Source organism: Pristiophorus japonicus, chromosome 6, assembly GCF_044704955.1.
Source record: "Pristiophorus japonicus isolate sPriJap1 chromosome 6, sPriJap1.hap1, whole genome shotgun sequence".
Classification (NCBI taxonomy): Eukaryota; Metazoa; Chordata; class Chondrichthyes; family Pristiophoridae; genus Pristiophorus; species Pristiophorus japonicus.
The window spans coordinates 2,019,577-2,044,018 of NC_091982.1; the positions used below are offsets into that span (position 1 = coordinate 2,019,577).

At 41.7% G+C, this 24,442-nt stretch overlaps 1 protein-coding gene across 1 annotated transcript in view; it reads right to left on the bottom strand.

Moving 5' to 3' along the window:
- xpnpep2 (X-prolyl aminopeptidase (aminopeptidase P) 2, membrane-bound) overlaps positions 1-24,442 on the bottom strand; it is a 156,525-nt gene that overhangs the window by 91,097 nt on the left and 40,986 nt on the right. The window contains exons 10-13 of the mRNA XM_070882526.1: positions 15,415-15,610; positions 9,199-9,288; positions 8,034-8,143; positions 6,208-6,285 (exon numbers count right to left, since the gene is read on the bottom strand). Coding sequence (XP_070738627.1) covers positions 6,208-6,285; positions 8,034-8,143; positions 9,199-9,288; positions 15,415-15,610 — 474 coding nt within the window. The remainder of the gene's footprint in view (positions 1-6,207; positions 6,286-8,033; positions 8,144-9,198; positions 9,289-15,414; positions 15,611-24,442) is intronic.

Below are 24,442 nucleotides of genomic sequence, written 5' to 3' on the forward strand. Positions count from 1 at the left end.
TCTTGGAACAGACAGGCACATTTTGTTCTGAAAACACAGCTCTGTGATTGCTACGAGGAACTGACCTGGGGTTGTAAAAATGCTTTTGGCCTTAAAGAGACAGCTCAGGTTACATACAGCTGCATTTCAGCAACAGAATAACACATTGTGAGTTGCATGGTACAATTCTTCTGTCCTTAAAAAAGAGATTGGCCTAGAAATTTGGCCATGCTGCACCCATATTTCACAATTGCATCGCTTACTGAAGAGCCAGTTCTAGCAGCACAGCAGCCCAATCTTCAGCAACACTTCACAAGGTGAGCTGCCTCTTACTCTCTGCAGTTATCCTGCCACATGGAAATGAGGCCCTTGGCCCAATATCACGGGGCCTCAGGCCTTACTATTCAGGGATTGTACCTGTGTGTGTTCCATGTGGCAAAAAAATGGGTGCTCCTAAATGTCTAGGCCTGAATCTCTGACTCACCCTGAGCAATGCCTCACAGGTCTGATTATTTTATTTTAAAAATCAGCAGCGGGGCAGTCAGTGACAGGATGACATTATCCTGTTTGTCTCGTGAGATAATTTACTTGGCAGCAATGCTCTGTAAAAATACAGGGTTCAACAGTTACAAATTCTGAATCTATACCTTCAACGTTATTAACTAAAGTACGCTGCTTTTATCAAATCATATGAACGAATCCACAAAATGTCAGGTGTTGAACAGCTATGTGAGAAATGTGGCTGAAATTCAATCTGTGACTAGAGCCAGTGATCTGTTGTTGTGCAGCATCCTTCACAGATCCTGTGACTTTACAAACCTGCGTGTTTCCCCACTTACAGTGTGTGGTGCAGTTTGCTGCCTGAGTGTTGCACTGTTGTATTAAAAGTCTCAGAGGGAGTAAAAATGCTGGTTTCTGTGCATTCTGAGCAATAACAAATCATCTGCCCTACAGGATAGTCCAGTGAGCAAGGAGCAAAATTCATGTTTTAACAAAAAACGGCCGGGGGGGGAGGGGGGGGCGGGGGATGTCTCGTATTCTCTATAATTAATGACCCATTAATGAAATTGCAGGAACTTGTAGCTATGAAACATCTACTTCCCACAAATGTGATTTCATTCATTATGGAGAAAACAAGCATTCTCTCATTTTTAATTAAAAAAGAAATGTCACGCCCTCTAGAATGTATGCATTCCAGATTTTAAACCTTTTGAACATTATATTTGAATAGACCCAGTGAAATGTGCATGAGGACTGGAGATTAGATTACATTTGTTTGAAGATGATCAAATCAGCTGCTGTCAAGGTCAAGATTAGAACTCAGCCATTGACCTCCAGAAAAGCTTTGTTATGAGAGATGGAGAAGCAGGTTTAAGGTCAGAATAACATTTATTTTTGTTTCAAGCAAGGATTAAACACTTTTATTTAGCCACAGCCTAAATGGAATGGACTGTAGTGCTTGATTTGAAAAATTAATAAGTGTATATCTGCTTAACCATAACATGAGCTTCCCATGAATTTCAACAAGCTGCTGTGCCATTTTATTGTCAAAATGATCTTTATTCGGTTGTACTGCTGCTGTGTTTCTTTGATATTCAAATACTCCAAAGGCTAGATTGCACCACTATCAGGAAACCAAATGCAATGCTTCTTGATCCTGCATTCCCTGCACCAGACCGATTAAAATGGGTCTTCTTGTGCACCCCTCTTACCCCAACAGGTAATGCAACTGAACAATCTGCTGGGGAAAAATGGAAGCCATTCACAACATTCAGAGTTCATATTCCCACGTATTGGAGAACAAAATCTGACAAGCTGACAGCTCAAGAATGGTCCTAATTATAAGCCTATGATGTGTAAAAGAAAGTTGTTATATGAATGGAGGGGGAAAAATACATTCTCCACCTGAGTTTACAAAGGCACTCGACCTCTCTGGACCCAATTCATGTAGCTACTGTAGCCTATCCTATTCCCCGCCTTTTCAGACAGACACTGGCCTGGGTATTTACTGGGGCAGGTTATGTTGGCGATGTGGGGCGGAGTTTCAGACAGGAAACATGGAAATGTGAGCTTCCCCACATGCTGTGGAGTAACTCCACAACGTGGGTCTTTTGGCTCTGACAGGGGTTCTTTGTATGTGGGTGGGGAGCTCTTCCTGGCTTCCAGCTTCATCAACAGATTTAAAATGACAACCCGCCTCCTGGGAGTGATTGGCTGCCCGCCCCTTGTCCCATCTCAGTAAAACCCAGAATTTGGCAGGTTTGAGCCGTCTTCCCACTGAGCGTGGAATTGTTTCCCATTTATCCCCCACCCATAAACCCATATTAAAACTCCCTCACCCTCTCCTCCACCAACATTCCTAGTTCAAATTGGCACTCTTCTCCACCTCTCCTATCAATTTAACATGGTATCAATTTTCCCCTCCAAAACAGTTAGAGGTGATACCCTTCTTTACACCCCACCCCACCCCAAACTTGAACTTGGAATTCTTTTCACTCCCAGTTCTTTTCGCTATCTCCTCAGTTCTTGTTGACACTGTTTCCCCACTTTCTGCAATCCATTCAGTTCATGTTGGCCCTTGTCCCCTCACCCAATTCCTTTTCTCATCTGAAAACACTGCTCGCAGTTTCTCTTGTTCTTCTCGTAATAAAGCAACACTTTCAGGTGCTACCCCTTCACTCTCTCTTTCATGTCCTTCTTCCCTCTCCCCATCATTGCCATTCATTTCGCCCTTCCTTCTGTGCTGCTCGTATCCAAGTCCTGCTGCTAATGTAAGTGATTTCAGCTGTTGCATACCTTAGGTTGGAATTCCTGTTCTTGCGAGAATTCCTGCCTGTAGTAGGCAGCAGAGAGAATCAGCTGGAGTAACGGCAGGACGAGGTACACATAGCACTGGGGGAAGAGGATATTTTCGGTGACTGGGCCCCAAAACGATGACTGTTGTTTGTTGGCATGTATGTCTGAAAGTCTGCTGAAGGAGATGACACAGCTCTGTCACAACCTCCCTGCTTGGCCTCAGTCTTCTAAGGCTCTCTACTTTATCATTCCCAGAGAGCTGTGCCTGGGACAATTAGCCAACATATTTCATACCACAACAAGACCGACTATTAATCTTGTGCTACCTGACATCATTGGCAACTCTTTCCTGCTCTTGGCGGTCCTTCTCAGGTGGCCAAAAATGGCACATTGCAGCATAGGTATGTCGCAGCTCACCTGTAGATACAAGCAAACCATCTAAAGACTTTGCTGCCACTCTAGATTTATGTGAGAGTTAGCAATGAACTGCACATGCTGATGTGTGTGCCTTAGAATATGGTATACTTTGTATTTAATTACCTAATATATCCGCAATAATTAGCCTAATGCTGCTAGTGCTTTTGGTGTTCATAAATAATTTCTCCATGAGCAATTTCACAAGTAAGAAACAAGCAGCTCGCCCTAACTCATTAACCCACAAAGTAACACAGGCATTGTTTGTATGATTGGCAGTAATTGACAGATTTACATCATCAAAAGTCTGTCCTCTAGCATGAGTCTGGAGTTTCACACGTTTCAAAGGCACCACACATGGATTTTACGCTTAAGGTAGTGACACTTTAAACTGCTGTACATCAGTGGGGAAAAAGGTCACGCTTGTCTCAAATATTCACTTATCTGTTAACAATCAAATATCCAATTGATAACTGCAAAGGGTACTCATAATCAGCATAAAACTGAGCAATGAAATTCCTCAATTACTTTTCAAAGTTACCATTCATGAGCAGGCAAATACTAACAAAACTGACCAATCAAATCACTTAGATAATTTCTTCACACTGTTTGCAACTGTAATTGTCCTTCTTCAGTTACACAGCCAGAAATAACTTTTAGAACAGAACAGATACATAAAATTTACACAGTTCTGATAAATGTACCCATAAAGTTAGGCATGTAAGGTTAGAAATGCCTCTCTGAGCAATGCTAAGCAAAAATATCTTGGAAAAAAAACACAAATCCACCTTGATAAGGGTAAGGGCGAGAAAACATCTAAGCGTTGAGGAGGGAAGAATAAACCATAAATAAAATACATGCACCTGAGCCAACACTGCAATTGCTCTGTGGTAGGTAGGGAAAAAAACAATCATGCAAATAACCAAGATCAAAAGATTTTTGCAAGTAAATAAGAATGTTATTTGCATTTTAAGCAAAGTTTGTAAAATGGTTGGTAAATAGTATGACAAATATTATATAAATGAGCTCTCAGTAAGGTGTGTAATATTTTTACATCTTGTCAGTCATGTGAAATGTTGCCTCAGTGTTACCCCAATGCTGCATCATTGTCATGTTTAGCTTTGCAATGAGACTTGCACATCAGTCCCTGGATTACTTGTGATCAGCACCATGTAAGATCGACTACAATGTTTTCCTTAGAGCAGCCAAGGTTAAGAGGAGATTTGCTAGAGGTTTTCAAAATCATGAATGGTTTTGATAGAGTAAATAAACAGAAACTGTTTCCAGTGTTAGAAGGGTTGATAACCAGAGGACACAGATTTAAGGTGATGGCCAAGGAACCAGAGGTGACATGAGGAAACATTGTTTTTCACAGCGAGTTGTAGTGATCTGGAATGCACTGCCTGAAAGAGTAGTAAAAGCAGATTCAATAGTAGCATTCAAAAGAGAATTGGATAAATACTTGAAGGGAAAAAAATTACAGGGCTATGGGAAAGAGCAGTGGAGTGGAATTAATTGGATAGCTCTACCAAAGAGCCAGTACAGGCACGATGGGCTAAATAGCCTCTTTCTTTACTGTATCATTCTATGATTCTATGAATAGGACTCATTTTGTTAGGACTATTGAACTACAAAAACAACTGTGATAGAAAGAGACTATTAGCAGAATTTGATTTGAGCTGATATATTGGGCCAGATATTGCTGTGAGTAGAAACATAGAAACATAGAAAAATAGGTGCAGGAGTAGGCCATTCGGCCCTTCGATCCTGCACCGCCATTCAATAAGATCATGGCTGATCATTCCTTCAGTACCCCTTTCCTGCTTTCTCTCCATACCTCTTGATCTCCTTAACCATAAGAGCCATATCTAACTCCCTCTTGAATATATCCAATGAACTAGCATCAACAACTCTCTGCGGCAGGGAATTCCACAGGTTAACAACTCTCTGAGTGAAGAAGTTTCTCCTCATCTCAGTCCTAAATGGCCTACCCCTTATCCTAAGACGATGTCCCCTGGTTCTGGACTTCCCCAACATCGGGAACATTTTTCCAGCATCTAACCTGTCCAGTCCCGTGAGAATCTTATATGTTTCTATGAGATAACATAAGAACATAAGAACATAAGTGACGCCATTCATTAGACAAGCACTTGCCCATAGACATTTCATGGTGTTTTACATGGCAAGTTGCTGTCAGTGGGACATCCAAATGATGTGGTGTGTTCTACAGGGCATCTGCGAGTTGGGCAAGTAACTGTATATCTTGTTAACCTGTCAGATTGAAGAATGGTTAATGAACAGTGCAGAGTCTAAACCAGGAAGTTTAAGTTGGAACAGTGAATTCAATGTCAAATCAGATACAGAAAGCAAAATAAAGAGAGGAAAAGAAAGATTGGATTAAGAGAGAGAGATAAAAGAGACGAAGAATAGGAAAAAAAAATTAATAAATTTTTTCATGAATCTCCAACAGCAATTAAAATCTAAAGGAATGAGACTCCACACTTGTAAAAAGTAATTTTCAATGCCAGAGTGGTTGTTTGCCAATAATTAAGAATTAGCACGCCATTAAAAGGGTACTCAGACTGGAATGGACAAAGCTTAACTTTTTATGGCGAGTTTAGTCCCTATCTGCGATGTCAGTACAGGAACTTCATGCTGTTCAATACATTTGAATGGTGAGCCATAAGGTGAGATGCTGTTTTTCCGCTGCTTACAGAGAGCCAGCGCATCTCAGACAGCAATTTTCGAATTTCTGCATTTAACTGCGCATCTCCACTCACCTGAAGTTGCCTTCTGATTTGTGCATAAATAACATTGAACGCTATTTGCCTCACAATTATTTTCACAGCAAAATCTGGGTCATAAACTCTGATATCAGCAAAAACACACTGCTGAATAATCACTCCCATCCCATACAGCAGGTTTATGTTATTTACATTGAGAGATGTCAGCAGAATTAGTTATTTGTTTATCCTGATTGACCTTTACTTCACAGGGTCCACATTTCTGTACACTGACCTGTAGTGAGCAAGAGCTGCATTCAAACCACTGGCAGAAATTGTCTCGAAGCTGAGGCCTCTGGAATAATTTTGCTGACTGTAAAAGCAGATGATAAATGAATCCTCAATTGGTCAATTATACTGGTGATTGTTAGCCTGTGAGGCTCACACAATAAAATTATTATTATCCATTTACCACCTGGAAATTGTTGTTGGTAAAAACAGTGGTTGGATGCTTCATCCATTCATATGGCATTCCTTTGTTCACTATTTTAACTGGGTGTTCATCCATTTAAAATAAACCGATTAATGTCTGCATTAAGATAGCAGGCAGAGGAATGTTTGTCCGCTAATGTTGCCAACAGTAGTTTCTGGGCTTATATTGGCAATGAAAGATACAGTGGTTCTAACATTGCAAACACTATAAATATTCAAAATGTTTCTCTTTGTGTGTAAAAGACTCAGTCGCCTCAAAAATGTTTTTTTTTATGAATGAAAGAAGAATTGAAACACATCACAGTAGGGTGACAGTTTGGAGGTCGTGTAACAAAGCCCTTTGCATTCACGCCAGCCTTTGGCTGTATTTTCATAGAAACAAATGAGCAGCATTGCAAGCAATAAGAGAAATGATGATCTTGAATCTATTTTAGTAATTACAATACCTCAATAAAACAAATGGTGTATGATTTGTTTGTAAGTGCTCTCTCGCAACCGCCATCGCACAAGGTAAAGGCAACTTCTAGTTTCAGTTAGATTTGGACTGTGTATCCCCTTCATGGTGTCAGTGAAGACATGTGTCAAACAGTTCTTCACAATTCAGAACTCCTGCGTTGGAGGGCCTTTGTTAAACCCATATGTGAGATGCAGGATCAAGCTGTGATATTAATCTGTGGCAAAATGGATAACAGCTGCCAGGATGGAGGGCTGTGTCCCACAATGAGCTGTCATTGAGTACCCTTAAAGGAGAGTCAGCTAAGGTACATCATGCCCCTTTGCCAAAGCCCCTCTTGTAAGGACCTGGATTACACAATTGACGATGAGTAAGCCTGCAGTGGATTTGAACATCAAAACAGTTGACACAATGCAAGCTGCTCTGTGTCGGCCCTTTCTCTAGACTGAAAGCTGATATGTATTATATAGCGGCCACTGGCAAGCAATTTTAAAGCATATAAGAGACAACAGTGAGAACTGTGCAGCACTGGTAATTTTACAGGGATGCCCCTCTACATGATTTAGGGTTATTTGACATTTTTGGATGGATAAGTACAAGACCCCTTTAAAAAGCACAAACAGGGATTTCTGTTCACCTTGGCATTGGAATTTTGCTACAAATGGTGCAGATGGAGCCTGAGTAAATGGAGACATTTGAAACTAATCAGAATTCAGTGACAACTTGAAGAAAGGAAAAAACATTGAAATTAATGTATGGCAATAGTGAAGCATGACTTTGAAATCACACTGTATGAATATTAATATATGACTGCTTAATTTGGGTGTATGACATTTCTTACTCGCAACTTTAACTAAGGTGTTAATTTGTTCATTTTAAAATACATTAACAAAATAATTTTATATGAATGTGTTAAGCATTTACAAGGCCTATATTCCAATTTCTTCTGGGAATTTAATACTATATTTCTTAATATAGTGATGAAATATTTAATATAAATGGAGAGTGGAGGTTAACAATTTGATATAATACATTTAGTTTTGAAAATATTGCCTGTATGATGCAGAATGTTAGAAAATTGTCTTTTAATTGAATCCACTAACTACCATCAGAACTGAGTATCAGCCAGCGTACACATCTTGTGTTTTCATGCAAACTTCTTGTAGGATTTGTACCTGCGTAAATTGCTTAAATAACGTGCACCTGAGAGTTCTGTCTCTGTTCCTTTTGGAACATTTTTTTCCAGCCATACAAAATATTGTATGACAGCGACTGCATCACGCACCTGAAAAAAACAGCAGTTGTAAAGGAAAATACTATATTATATCCACATCTCACCAACCCATCACTGTCCTCTACATGAACATTACCATCATCACCACTACCCCCACTTCCCTACCAGCAATATAATCACTATCATCAGCCCACTATCTCAGTCTAGGGTAGGAACATTTTTCATTTTATCTGATCTTTTCCAACCCTTTGATTGCTTCCTTCCTGGCAAATAAATTACTGCCTGCTTTTTTTAACAGTCATTTAAATAGGTTATTAAGCGTTAAAATAGGGCACATGGGAATTTTTACATGAATGGAGTCATCAAATCATTAAAAATAGTACTAACAGTAATTTTTACTGGTTTTTTTTGGGTGGATAAGGTGAGGGTGCAGGAAGGTGCTTTTGAGATCAATCACTAAGAGGAAATAGGTTTGCTGGGATTTCTACTGCTTCCTTTGCTTCAGTTGGTATGCCACCTGTCGCAATGCACCATGCCTCCGTCCATTAGCGGGCAGCTGGGTGTAGTTGCTTGTACTATTTGCAGAAGCCTCTTCATCCTATTCCCAGGCAGGATATCAGTTTTCTATATCTGCATTATTCATTTAGTGTCACTAAATTAACTGGTCTATTGGTTTGTCATAAAGCCACCAGGGACTGCTTAGGCTATGGATTTTTGTGGAGCCCCACTGAGGCAGTGCTGCATTGCCAGAGGTGCTGTGCTGTCAGGTAGGTGTAAAAGATCTCATATCACTTTTCTATCAATAAAAAGTAAAGTACTTTGGAACATTCTTAACTCATGAAAGGTGCCTTATACATAAAAATTATTTTTCTTTAGTAAGTAACCACATTTTAGTATCTGTCTCCTTTATTATTCAACATGCCTTTCTGTCTATCCCGGTAATAAAGAATCAATTTGCACTGATTATTTACTCAGCCTAACAAATATGTCCCTTTAAACTCCATCTTTTACCATTTCAAGCCACAACACTAAAGCACCATCTCATCTTGGATTGCTGATCCTATCCCATCCCTCTCATGGGTGCTGCTTGTTTTTCTTATACTCACATGTGCATCTTTCAGTCCTTTCTGCTCTGTGGCATCCTTCGTAGACTTGGTGATTTGAACTGGGGAGTATCTATGAATAAGCAATTTGGACTGCAAAAATGGAAAATAAATCAATACCTGATTTTGAGGGCTACTTCTTATAGACACATGTTCTTAATTTTTAAACTAGAAACTAATTTCCTCATAACTTCTTCCTAATGGCTATTCGACCCGATCTGAATTCAAACATTTTTATGAGATGTTTATGGGGTGTTATTTGAAAATTGGAAGAATGAAACCCAATATTTTTTTTCCTTGCAGTGTATGACAATTTAACTTCTGACCTAGCAAAGAAATGGAACAACAGTTAACATAATTCTCTCTTGTTCTTGTTATACTAACCTAGCAGCTGTGAGGGATGCACAATAAATAATGATGCCCCGTTTGTGCCTATCAGGTTGTACTGGCCACTGAGGCTCTGAGACTCAGGCATGTGTGGACTATAACATGTTTTATTTACATGTGTACTCATAACCTAAGTTCTGACAAAGACAGAATGCAGAGTGCTAGGAACGAGTATAACGAGGTTATGCATTATACCTTCCTACCATCTGCCAAGTACTCTAACTTGTGCTGTTAGGTAGGTACATGGCAGCTAAGTATCAAGATGTTGTGACAACATGACCGGCTTTGGTGATTGCAACTTTGTGGCATATGGTTTACAGCATTCCTAATGCACATTGGCAATACATATCAGGCAAGTTCATACCCCCAGCCTGGGGTACAAAAAAACGTGAGTTGGTATGTGTTATTTTCCATTCGATTCCTTTCCAAAACATTGGCCGAAATTTTCCGGGGGAATCAGCGAGCAGGATTGGTGGTGTGCCAGTTGGGAAAGTGTTTTTTTTGACAGTAGGTCAGGACCCCGCTGTCAACCCACCATGCACCTTTCCCAATGTCGGGTCTGTCAGTGCTGAGCTGACCCCACAGGCAGGGACCCAATTAATCTTATTAACATCTAGTTGACAGATCATTAACAGGCTTTTTTAACTTACCTTTTCACTTTAACTTCATGGCCATGGGAACCTCACTGTTCGGGGACCACGTCTGTCAACCTGAGGCGGGAGTTCAGTGGCCATTGCTCCAGCTGATTACTTTACAGCTTCAAATTTACACTGAAAGTTCCCACCTGACAGATCATCACTTTCCTCAGCCACAAGCTGTACCTCAGTCAATTTCCAGCACAGATTCTGCAGGCTTTCCACTTTCCACACTCCATCCAGTATCACCTCATTGGAAGGACTCTCACATTGGCAGAATGCTTCTGTCATCTCTACTTAACCTGCCATCTATTCCATCAACATGTCTCATCTTGGTCCTCAGAATCTGGTCACGATCAGCCCCAACACCAGCAGCACCAGGCACACCAGCTGCACCAACAACAACATCAATCTTCTCCGCAATCACCTGATGCTGCACAGAATGGGGGGCATTAGCACCCGAGCATGTTGTTGTCTGAAAGGCCAGTGATGGCTTCATCATACCCAGATTCACGTCACTTGATGCTGTACACCCGGCTGCCACATGATGCACCAGGTTGGCACCACCCCACACCAACATCATAAAGCATCCCTACAATGTCCAAGCCATTCCTTTCACACTCACCACCATTGTGGTGGGTACCGTTTTGTCTCACCATGCACTGAAACTCACCAAGCCACTTCCAAAGGTGCACACAAATCTGTCCAAGACGGCAAAATGTTGAAAATAAAGGTTTCAATGTTTGACGGCACATTAACAGAAACTTTACATGAATATTGGATAAAACGCCCATGTGGCTACCCTTATGTGTTGTTAGTTAGTATGATTGCACTAGGAGGAGGGTAGTGTAGATAGAGAGGGATGGATGGAGGTGCAAGGTAAGTTGGTGTGAGTAAGGATGTGCAGACCCACTTCCTTTAATTGGCCTGGGAAACATGATGGGTGGGCTTAACAAGACCTATCAATGGAAAGTCATTTCACAGAGCAGATGCCACTGACATCGGCCACCACAGACCCGCTGAGGTAAGTATAATCGTGGTCAGTGTGTCTCACAACAATGAAACAAGAATTATAGGCCCTTACACTTGACAGCCGTGTGAGTTAATAAAAAGATCCACTTCGGAAAGGAAAGGGAGGTTAGTGATGGGGTAGTAGTTTACAAGAACAGACAGTGTGAAGGTGGATGTTTTGAGGAGCAGTGATGAAGACAATTTTGAAATGAAGGGGGACAGTATCTAAAGAGAAAGAACAAGTTACAACATCAGCTAGAATGGGGGCTAGGAATGAAAGTTGGGTGGTCAGCAGTTTAGTAGGGATGGGGTCAAGAGAGCATGAGGTGGGTCGCATGGTCAAGACATCAGCGGTGATAGGAGAGAAACTGGAGAAAGACGCAGGGTTTAGGGCTTTGCAATGAAGCAAACAGAAATTATTGTTCTGTGAGTAGCCCATTACTCATTTGATCATATGTTTGATTACGAGTTGGAAGAATGAACATTTTTGACCACATATTTGCAGGATAACAACTACAAGTGCTTCTTATATAAGATGATAATTTAAGACACTTTACATTGAGGAGAAAAATTGATGGATGCTGACCTGGAGGAGAAAGAGAACTGAGCTTTCTTCCTGGCCCCCATGCTACACCGCTGTAACTTTGGCGGATATTTAGCGCAAACCCCATTTACAACCATGGTTGAAAAAAGGGGTTTTGAAGTTTTTGAAAGCAAAGCCAAGAAATCTAGGGAGAGAACTCCACAGAGCATGGTATAGAAGCTGAAAGAGCAGCCACCAATAGTGGAGTGAAGTGGGGAATGAGGAGACAGAGGAGCGGAGGGTGCATGCATATATAGCTGGAGGATATCACTAAGGTAAATGAGCAAAGGCATGGTCTCCAGTCATCTTGGTTAACCCTTGCCACTGGACCAAGACCCAGCTCTGTCAAGCCCGTGTGGTGGCTGGTGTGCAACGGCCACCCCACGTTAAAAAACTCCACGCACAGGTATCTTCCATCCTTCAACATGTACTTTAGGACCTGGAATATTAGGTCCTTCATTGAAACACCTGTGAACACATCCATCTTTGGCGTGGAAGCAAGTCATCCTCGATACGAGGGACCGCCTATGATGATGATGAGGTAGGATTCAGAAGTGAAGTCAATTTGCTGGGAGCCAATGGTGATGGGAATGTAGAATTTTTTACAGATCTGGCCGCAACATTCTGAACAAGTTGTAGCTTGCAGAGGGTGAAAATGGGAAGGAAATTTAGGAGAGTATTAGTAAAGTTGAGATAATGCAAAAAGGACTAAATCCTGTTTCAGATGAGCCCTCCACAGTTCACATCATCTCACTTTTCAAATTGATAAAGTTGGTAAAATGGAGAAAGTAAAATGAATGTAATTTTTTTCCCATTTAAGAATGAAACACATTATTATCCATTTACAGGCGTGTGTCAGCCGTGGCTCAGTTAGTAGGTGTCCTCGCCTCTGAGTCAGATGGTTGTGGGTCCTATTCCCACTCCAGAGCCTTGAGTTCAAAAATCTAGGCTGACTCTCCAATGTAGTACTGAGGGAGTGCTGCACTGTCAGAGGTGACATCATTTGGATGAGACGTTAAACCGAGGCTCCCTCTGCTCTTGCAGGTGGATGTAAAAGATCCCATGGCACTATTTCAAAGCCGAGCAGGGGAGTTATTCCCGGTGTCCTGTTTGTGGGGCCTTCTGTTTGGAAATTTCCTACATTACAACAGTGAGTACACTCCAACAGTACTTCATTGCTGTAAGCTTTGGGATGTCCTAAGGATGTGAAAGGTGCTATATAAATGTGTGTCTTTCTTTCATGCAAACTATGCTTAGCTTTGTAACCCTGCTTACCTTCGGGTTGCCAACTCTGGTTGAACATATTTCTGGAGGGGTCATCTCATTCAACACTTCTTTAATCTCACACAATAAAAATGAAAAGCATGCCAATGCTTAAGAGACCATCAGCAACACTTGAACAGAATCGTGCATATTTTGCTTAAAAAGCAAATACCAATGACAATAGCAAATTACAATGGCAATTCTCCTGCCTCCACAGATATATTCCTTTCATTCTTTAGCGATCACACCACAAGATAAAATGACCTCCAGCATTTTCTGTTTGAGAGCTCTCATCATTTTCACCTTTGCCAAAGTTATCTTCCTTCTCATGAACAACAAGTGTATGTCCTGCTTCCAACTGCCCCATCCCTACACACCTGCCATTGGTCACCCAACAGGTCCATACTTGTGTGGCCCTGCCTTTCCATACCAGCTCACTACCATCTTCTCAAGGGCAATTAGGGCTGGGCTATACATCCTGGCTTGCAGCGACACCCACATTCCATGAACGAATAAAAATAAAAATGCCAATTGGAAAGTGAATAGAGTCTTCATTGGATGATTCTTGACTGTCAGGCAAACAGTCTTTTTTGTAACTAATGAACAAAAGTGTTCAAATAACGTTTTTTTTCAAAATCCATTTTTTTTAATCAATAGAAAAGAAAGACTTGCATTTGTATAGCGCCTTTCACAACCACCAGATGTCTCAAAGCACTTTACAGCCAAAAGGAGAGCCATGATTTTGCTTTTAAAATCATCCTGGTCTAGAGCCCTGGTACCTATTCAGGGCTACATAGTTTGAACTTGCTGGATAGTGATCAGGAATGGGAACTTTGGCTGATTTCCCTCACTAGACTGAAAGAAAGATTTGCATTTATATAGCGTCTTTCATAACCACCGGACATCTCAAAGCGCTTTAAAGCCAATGAAGTACAGTCACTGTTGCACTATGGGAAATGTGGCAGCCAACTTGTGCACGACAAACTCCCACAAACACTGATGTGATAATGATCAGATAATCCGTTTTTGTTGTGTTGATTGAGAGATAAATATTGAGCAGGATACCGGGGATAACTCACCTGCTCTGCTTCAAAATAGTGCCATGGGACCTTTTATGTCCACCTGAGAGGACAGGCGGGGCCTTGGTTTAACATCTCATCTGAAAGACAGCATCTCCGACAGTGCAGCACTCCCTCAGCACTGCACTGGAGTGCCAGCCTAGATTTTTTTGTGCTCAAGTCCCTGGAATGGTACTATGAACCCACAACCTTCTGATTCAGAGGCAAGTCTGCTTCCTACTGAGCGATAGCTGACACTCCTATGATGCTCCTATGATTGTTATGCTGTGTAAACTGTGAGTCCATCCTTACTTCAGCTACATCTACGCTTAATGCTAATTAGTAGGATTTCAATGTATGATGTACCTTTTGTAGACTTTCAAAGCTAAAATATTCTGTTTTGAAGTGAAAAGCCTTATCCAACTAGTATCATTAAATATTACTCCACTGCAAAATGTTTGAGACCAAGCAGCTTTAACAGTAGGCTCTTCCAATGATTAACTGTATCTCTGTTATTCACAACACATTTTTTCGTTATGTTAGCACATGACTGTTTCCTCTCTATATTTGTCAGCTGAAGAGAAACCAGACATTTTTGCATGTATCACAGCAGCTGATCACATTGCCATTAATTATGAACTGTATTCACCCAAAAGATGAAGATTATGGGGTATAAGAGATGAGTTGTCTGGCAAAAAGTCACGGTGGTCGACTTTTTATGGCCAGGTATAAATGGAATGACAATTAGAATCCAAGCAACTCACGATTTTCTTACTAGGTGATGCAGTCCCTTTTCCAGTGCAAAGCTATTGTTGAGAAATATCGATAAAGAGCCAGGGCCCATTCTGTAAGGCACCTCCAAAGTTGAAAAAAAATTGAAAAGACAGATCTTAAGAGTGGTGATTGCAGAGTATATTTTTCTCCTTATTTTATTTGAACAAAGTAGATATGAGTATAAAGCAGTGCTCTCCACTTTATACTTGCATCTAATATTTCTCACTAAAAGTAGCAAACATTGAGAAATATAGGTCAAAGCCAAGGTGAGTGCCATAGCCTGAATCCTGCCCAATTCCAAATGTAACAACAACCTTAGGTTTTAAAATCCAGAAGAACTTAGGAAGAAGGAAAGGAAAAGGGTGGTAAGGAATTGAGTCTGGAAAAGAATGGGTTAAGAGTAGGAGACTGATCAGCAAGTCTTTATTTTACTCTCCTGAAGATGCAGGGAGTATAAAGAATATGTAGGATGGTGTATTTAGGTTATATTACAAAACTCTGAATTTACCTCGGGAATGACTTCGTAGACACCAAAGGTTGTGTATTCCTGACCAATCCAGATCTTGACATTCCCTTTAGCATATTCCTGCACATTTTTCCGGATATCCTCGTAGGCCTTCAGTTGAACACACTCAGCTGTGGTACAATTGGTATTCAAATATTTCTTGATGTCCGGAGTCAGTCGTGATTCATTCACATACAACCTGGTCATTAATGCATATATAGAAACAAAAATACACCATTCATTAGTTTTAACCTGTGAGACTTACAGCATTTATGTAGTTTATAAATTTCTAGTATTTGGTTATTTTATAGGTAACTGATAATTATGCTCCCTAGGCTTCTTTAAATATATATATGTATATATATTTGATATTTTTCAATAGAAATTCACAAAGAAATAATTTTACGGTTGTTCAGTGACAGGAAACATTTACCGCTCTAAAGATTAAATTAGCAGTAGCGCTTTGCTTATTTCGCCTCTCTGGGTACACACTGTCATGACGTAGGCTCATTTGGGAGCAGGGGATTGGAACTGACCTCATACTTTCTGCATTGGCTGTGCGACGGATGAGCTATAAGATGCCACATGCCCTTCCATAACCAGGAATGGCTGAGCCACACAGGGTTTGAACACAGAACTGTCAAAGCATACCTGACTTTGAAGCATCAGAGTGGTGTAGGCAGGCTAACTGAGCTACCCAGAATGTGAAGAAAATGGGAATAATTCAATGTCGATCACTTCAACCTTTTTGTAAATCCCTAATTAATGTCAGCAGATTTCTCCATTTCCAGATTCTTAACAGTTACATTTAAACAAGACTGCTGTACCATGCTATTTTGATAGTCGTTTACTCAGAGGGAACAAGTGTAAAACAATGTTATCTCACAAACACTGTGACTAGTGCCATTGAGACCTTGGCTATCCATTCACAGGAGTCTGTTGCTGCCAGATTTGACAGACTTGGCTATTGCTTGAAAACAGCAGTTATGTTAGCTGTTTCTTAAACGATAAGGGGATAAGGGGTTATGGGGAGCGGGCGGGGAAGTGGAGCTGAGTCCATGATCAGATCAGCCATGATCTTATTGAATGGCGGAGCAGTCTCGAGGGGCTGTATGATCTACTCCTGTTCCTATTTCTTATGTTCTTCTGTTCTTATGTATGTTAGGTTTAGTCCACATGGGAAAGACCATATGAACTGCTCTCATGTAGATCACTGGTGATCCAAAGGGGGTGCACAGCTCCAGTGGGTATGTCAGGAGAAGAGTCCAGTGAGGCACTGTCTCTCAGGGCATCTGTATATCCTCCAACTCCAGCCTTGCCCTCAAATTATTGATGTATGGATAGGCATTGGCAACCACAGCATTGTTAGATGTAGCTCCAGTTGTTGCAGGGACATCCCATGATCCTGTAACTAGAGGTTCAAGGCTACAAACATCCTTGCACAATTGCACAACCCAACCTCAACCTGCCATTAGAGTTGATTATCTCATTCAGTCTCACATCATTGGGTCACGAAGGGGAAGTGTAAGTACAGAGCTAGTATCTAGTGAATGAAAAGGACATAAAATAAAGTTCGATCTTTTGATTTCTTCTTAGTGTGGACAGTATTTTGTGGTAAAGGTTGTGTAGTAGGAAGAAAGAACTTGTATTTATAAAGCACCTTTCATGCCCTCAGGATGTCCCAAAGCACTTCACAGCCAATTAAGTACTTTTGAAGTGCAGTCATTATTATTATATAGGAGAAAGTGGCGTCCATACACACAGCAAGATCCCACAAACAGCGACGAGATAAATGACCAATTAAACTCTTTTTGGTGGCAAGATAAACATCGCTTCAGCATCCAAATTTGTGTTCAACGGTAACTTGAGTGGTGCATGGGCCTCATTGTATTTGTATCCTGCTGCTGTGTGGGAGTTTCTAAATGGTGTCATCAGCCATGGATGAAAAGGGTAACCTTGGTCTCCCAACAGCTCTTCATTAATTCAGACTACCTGAACACTTAAGCTGAGGTATCCCTTTCGATTAATTTATATACTGCGGCTGACATGGATTCCACCTATACAATCTGGACTCTGGGGAAGCCTTCTAGATGGTAAAAGTTCTGTATCCACCCCAGTTGGTGTACGCTTTCCACTTGGAAAGTGATAAAGGTGTTTCCTTTGGCAAACATGGTATCAGTCCTTTGTTTTACACATAAGAACATAAGAACAAAAGAATTAGGAACAGAAGTAGGCCATCTAGCCCCTCGAGCCTGCTCCGCCATTCAACAAGATCATAGAAACATAGAAACATAGAAAATAGGTGCAGGAGCAGGCCATTCAGCCCTTCTAGCCTGCACCGCCATTCAATGAGTTCATGGCTGAACATGAAACTTCAGTACCCCCTTCCTGCTTTCTCGCCATAACCCTTGATCCCCCGAGTAGTAAGGACTTCATCTAACTCCCTTTTGAATATATTTAGTGAATTGGCCTCAACTACTTTCTGTGGTAGAGAATTCCACAGGTTCACCACTCTCTGGGTGAAGAAGTTTCTCCTCATCTCGGTCCTAAATGGCTTACCCCTTATCCTCAGACTGTGACCCCTGGTTCTGGACTTCCCCAACATTGGGAACATTCTTTCTGCATCTAACCTGTCTAAACCCGTCAGAATTTTAAACGTTTCTATGAGGTCCCCTCTCATTCTTCTGAACTCCAGTGAATACAAGCCCAATTGATCCAATCTTTCTTGATAGGTCAGTCCCGCCATCCCGGGAATCAGTCTGGTGAACCTTCGCTGCACTCCCTCAATAGCAAGAATGTCCTTCCTCAAGTTAGGAGACCAAAACTGTACACAATACTCCAGGTGTGGCCTCACCAAGGCCCTGTACAACTGTAGCAACACCTCCCTGCCCCTGTATTCAAATCCCCTCGCTATGAAGGCCAACATGCCATTTGCTTTCTTAACCGCCTGCTGTACCTGCATGCCAACCTTCAATGACTGATGTACCATGACACCCAGGTCTCGTTGCACCTTCCCTTTTCCTAATCTGTCACCATTCAGATAATAGTCTGTCTCTCTGTTTTTACCACCAAAGTGGATAACCTCACATTTATCCACATTATACTTCATCTGCCATGCATTTGCCCACTCACCTAACCTATCCAAGTCACTCTGCAGCCTAATAGCATCCTCCTCGCAGCTCACACTGCCACCCAACTTAGTATCATCCGCAAATTTGGAGATACTGCATTTAATCCCCTCGTCTAAATCATTAATGTACAATGTAAACAGCTGGGGCCCCAGCACAGAACCTTGCGGCACTCCACTAGTCACTGCCTGCCATTCTGAAAAGTACCCGTTTACTCCTACTCTTTGCTTCCTGTCTGACAACCAGTTCTCAATCCACGTCAGCACACTACCCCCAATCCCATGTGCTTTAACTTTGCACATTAATCTCTTGTGTGGGACCTTGTCGAAAGCCTTCTGAAAGTCCAAATATACCACATCAACTGGTTCTCCTTTGTCCACTTTACTGGAAACATCCTCAAAAAATTCCAGAAGATTTGTCAAGCATGATTTCCCTTTCACAAATCCATGCTGACTTGGACCTATCATGTCACCATTTTCCAGATGCACTGCTATGACATCCTTAATAATTGATTCCATCATTTTACCCACTACTGAGGTCAGGCTGACCGGTCTATAATTCCCTGTTTTCTCTCTCCCTCCTTTTTTAAAAAGTGGGGTTACATTGGCTACCCTCCACTCCATAGGAACTGATCCAGAGTCAATGGAATGTTGGAAAATGACTGTCAATGCATCCGCTATTTCCAAGGCCACCTCCTTAAGTACTCTAGGATGCAGGCCATCAGGCCCTGGGGATTTATCTGCCTTCAATCCCATCAATTTCCCCAACACAATTTCCCGACTAATAAAGATTTCCCTCAGTTCCTCTTCCTTACTAGACCCTCTGACCCCTTTTATATCCGGCTGATCTGGCCGTGGACTCAGCTCCACTTACCCGCCCGCTCCCCATAACCCTTAATTCCCTGATTGGTTAAAAATCTATCTATCTGTGATTTGAATACATTCAATGAGCTAGCCTCAACTGCTTCCTTGGGCAGAGAATTCCACAGATTCACAACCCTCTGGGAGAAGAAATTCCTTCTCAACTCGGTTTTAAATTGGCTCCCCCGTATTTTGAGGCTGTGCCCCCTAGTTCTAGTCTCCCTGACCAGTGGAAACAACCTCTCTGCCTCTATCTTGTCTATCCCTTTCATTATTTTAAATGTTTCTATAAGATCCCCCCTCATCCTTCTGAACTCCAACGAGTAAAGACCCAGTCTACTCAATCTATCATCATAAGGTAACCCCCTCATCTCCGGAATCAGCCTAGTGAATCGTCTCTGTACCCCATTCTAAAGCTAGTATATCCTTCCTTAAGTAAGGTGACCAAAACTGCATGCAATACTCCAGGTGCGGCCTCACAAATACTCTGTACGGTTGCAGCAGGACCTCCCTGCTTTTGTACTCCATCCCTCTCGCAATGAAGGCCAACATTCCATTCACCTTCCTGATTACCTGCTGCACCTGCAAACTAACTTTTTGGGATTCATGCACAGGGACCCCCAGGTCCCTCTGCACCGCAGCATGTTGTAATTGCTCCCCATTCAAATAATATTCCCTTTTACTGTTTTTTTTTCCAAGGTGGATGACCTCACACTTTCCGACATTATATTCCATCTGCCAAAACTTAGCCCATTCGCTTAACCTATCTAAATCTCTTTGCAGCCTCTCTGTGTCCTCTACACAACCCGCTTTCCCACTAATCTTTGTGTCATCTGCAAATTTTGTTACACTACACTCTGCCCCTCTTTCAGGTCATCTATGTATATTGTAAACAGTTGTGGTCCCAGCGCCGATCCCTGTGGCACACCACTAACCACTGATTTCCAACCCGAAAAGGACCCATTTATCCCGACTCTCTGCTTTCTGTTAGTTAGCCAATTCTCTATCCATGCTAATACATTTCCTCTGACTCCGCGTACCTTTATCTTCTGCAGTAACCTTTTGTGTGGCACCTTATCGAATGCCTTTTGGAAATCTAAATACACCACATCCATCGGTACACCTCTATCCACCATGCTCGTTATATCCTCAAAGAATTCCAGTAAATTAGTTAAACATGATTTCCCCTTCATGAATCCATGTTGCGTCTGCTTGATTGCATTATTCCTATCTAAATGTCCCGCTATTTCTTCCTTAATGATAGGGTCAAGCATTTTCCCCACTACAGATGTTAAACTAACTGGCCTATAGTGACCTGCCTTTTGTCTGCCCCTTTTTTAAACAGAGGCGTTACATTAGCTGCTTTCCAATCCGCTGGTACCTCCCCAGAGTCCAGAGAATTTTGGTAGATTATAACAAATGCATCTGTTATAACTTCCGCCATCTCTTTTAATACCCTGGGATGCATTTCATCAGTACCAGGGGACTTGTCTAACTTGAGTCCCATTAGTCTGTCCAGCACTACCCCCCTAGTGATAGTGATTGTCTCAAGATCCTCCCTTCCCACATTCCTGTGACCAGCAATTTTTGGCATGGTTTTTGTGTCTTCCACAGTGAAGACCGAAGCAAAATACTTGTTTAAGGTCTCAGCCATTTCCACATTTCCCATTATTAAATTCCCCTTCTCGTCTTCTAAGGGACCAACATTTACTTTAGTCACTCTTTTCCATTTTATATATTGGTAAAAGCTTTTACTTATGTTTTGCGCAAGTTTACTTTCATAATCTATCTTTCCTTTCTTTATTGCTTTCTTAGTCATTCTTTGCTGTCGTTTAAAATTTTCCCAATCTTCTAGTTTCCCACTAACCTTGGCCACCTTATACGCATTGGTTTTTAATTTGATACTCTCCTTTATTTCCTTGGTTATCCACGGCTGGTTATCCCTTCTCTTACCGCCCTTCTTTTTCACTGGAATATATTTTTGTTGAGCACTATGAAAGAGCTCCTTAAAAGTCCTCCACTGTTCCTCAATTGTGCCACCGTTTAGTCTGTGTTCCCAGTCTACTTTAGCCAACTCTGCCCTCATCCCACTGTATTCCCCTTTGTTTAAGCATAGTATGCTCGTTTGAGACACTACTTCCTCACCCTCAATCTGTATTACAAATTCAACCATACTGTGATCACTCATTCCGAGAGGATCTTTTACTCGGAGATCGTTTATTATTCCTGTCTCATTACACAGATCTAAGATAGCTTGCTCCCTTTTAGGTTCTGTAACATACTGTTCTAAGAAACAATCCCGTATGCATTCTATGAATTCCTCCTCAAGGCTACCCCGTGCGATTTGATTTGACCAATCGATATGTAGGTTAAAATCCCTCTAGATTACTGCCGTTCCTTTTTCACATGCCTCCATTATTTCCTTGATTATTGCCCGCCCCACCGTGAAGTTATTATTTGGGGGCCTATATACTACGCCCACCAGTGACTTTTTCCCTTTACTATCTCTAATCTCCACCCACAATGATCCAACATTTTCTTCATAAGAGCCAATATCGTCTCTCACAACTGCCCTGATATCATCCTTTATTAACAGAGCTACACCACCTCCTTTCCCTTCTTGTCTATCTTTTCCGAATTGTCAGATACCCCTGTATGTTTAATTCCAAGTCTTGGCCACCCTGCAACCACGTTTCAGTAATGGCCACCAAATCATACCCATTTGTAATGATTTGTGCCGTCAACTCATTTACTTTGTTTCGAATGCTGCGTGCGTTTACACGTATGGACTGCAGACTAGCTTATCAGATGCCCCCTGCAATTGCATGGAAGGATCCTTCTGTATAAAATGTGACTGCTTTGCGATCTTCACAGCTGTAGGAGGAGTTTGTCAGTCCTTGAGTTTGTCTGTAAGTCAACCTGCACCAGATGGCATAGCTTCATAAAATGGAATTAAGGTGCCAATGAGACTATCATAAGTGCTTTGTGTGCCCATTCAGCTGGCAGCAGTTATGCTGATTGGAGGATAGAATTTGCTGACTGTGATTAAGAGACTACAGCGGTGTTACTTTGAGATATGTGAAAATTATCAAAATGTAACATTAGTAAAATAAAAGTTTATATTACACACTAAAGTGATGTTTCATCTGATTATTTTTGATGAGTATGTTTCATATAGAAAGAGTACTGTCCTTTTTGTTTAAACTTATCCTACCCCCTGCACTTTTTTCCCTTCCTCTGCTGAAGAGGCTGAGTCTTGCTGTGGTACGGTTCCAGAGGCACTGAGCACCTTCTGGTGCTTTGCCGAAGTGACCATTCTTCATGTGTCTGCCTCGACAGAAATTTTTGGTGGGCTATTTAAACATAGTAGGCATTAAAGCTGAACCTGATCCTAGCCTCACTCAATGCCCATACACACACATTTTCCAGCAGCAGTCACTGGAGCGTGATCAGGAGCAAAAAACTTGGCTGGTTTCCTATTATCTTACCCCAACTGAGAATGAGGTCAGCCATTTCCATACAATCTGGATCCTTTCCATTCCTTTTAGTTCAGCTACATGTTGACTTTGCCAACTGAGCACCAGGGAGTGATCATTATCCTCCTTTAATTCATAGAATTGTAGAATCTTACAGCACAGAAAGAGGCCATTCGGCCCATCACATCCGTGCCTGCTCTTTGAAGGAGCTGTCCAATTTAGTCCAACACCCCAGCTTTTTCCCCATAATCCTGAAAATAGTCCTCTTCAAGCACATGTCCAATTGCACTTTAAAAGTTCCTGTGGAATATGATTTCACTACCCTTTCAGGTACAGCTTTGCTCTCTGTTAGGGTAATGAGTTAACTTAAGAGTTGGGAAAATATAACTGCTATTACTTTATTAAATTAGGCACGGATGTGATGGGCCGAATGGCCTCTTTCTGTGCTGTAAGATTCTACAATTCTATGAATTAAAGGAGGATAATGATCACTCCCTGGTGCTCAGTTGGCAAAGTCAACATGTAGCTGAACTAAAAAGAATGGAAAGGATCCAGATTGTATGGAAATGGCTGATCTCATTCTCAGTTGGGGTAAGATAATAGGAAACCAGCCAAGTTTTTTGCTCCTGATCACTCTCCAATTTAACTAAAAACTAAAAATAATTGATTGAATAAAAACTTTAAGTAATTAAATAACTAAAATAAGGTTAGATGGCAGGGCAGGCAGTGTGTCGTAACTGCAGCATGTGGGAGTTTGTGGAGATGAATGAGTTACTGAGCAATCACATCGGTGGTAAGTGTCTGCAGCTCTGCAACTTGAGGAGCTTTGGCTCAGAGTTGTTGAGCTGAAGTCTGAGGGGCAGGCATTGCGATGCATCAGGGAGAGAGAGAGTTACCTGGACACTTTGTTCCAGGATGCAATCACATGCCCTTAGGTTATGTAGTATTTAGAGTTAGTCAGTGGTCAAGGACAGGGAGGTGTGACTGTGAGTCAGGCAAGTATGGGGACCCAGGATGTAGTGATGGAGGAGGCTCAGCAATTGACCTTGTCCAATAGGTACGAGGTATTTGCTCCCTGAATGGATGAGAATAAGGACTGCAGGAAGGATGGGAAAACTGACCATGGCACTGTGGTAAAGGGGGTCATTCACGTAGGGGGAATAAAAAAGAAAGTGATAGTGATAGGGGACAGTATAGTTGGGGATAGATATTGTTCTCTGCAGCCGCGAGTGGGAGTCCGGAAGGCTGTGTTGCCTGCCTGTTGCCAGGGTTAAGGATATCTCATCATGGCTGGAGAAGAATTTGGAGTTGGAGGGGAAGGATTCAGTTGTCATGGTCCATGTAGTAAACATCAACATAGGTAGAACTAAGAATGAGGTTCTGCTGAGGGAGTTTGAGGAGCTAGGGTATAAATTAATAAACAGAACCTCAAGGGTAATAATCTCTGGATTACTACGAGCCATGCACAAATTGGCACAGAGGCAAGCAGATCAGAGAGTTAAATGAGTGGCTCAAAGAGTGGTGTAGGAGGAAGGGGTTTTGATTCATAGGGAACTGGCACCAGTAC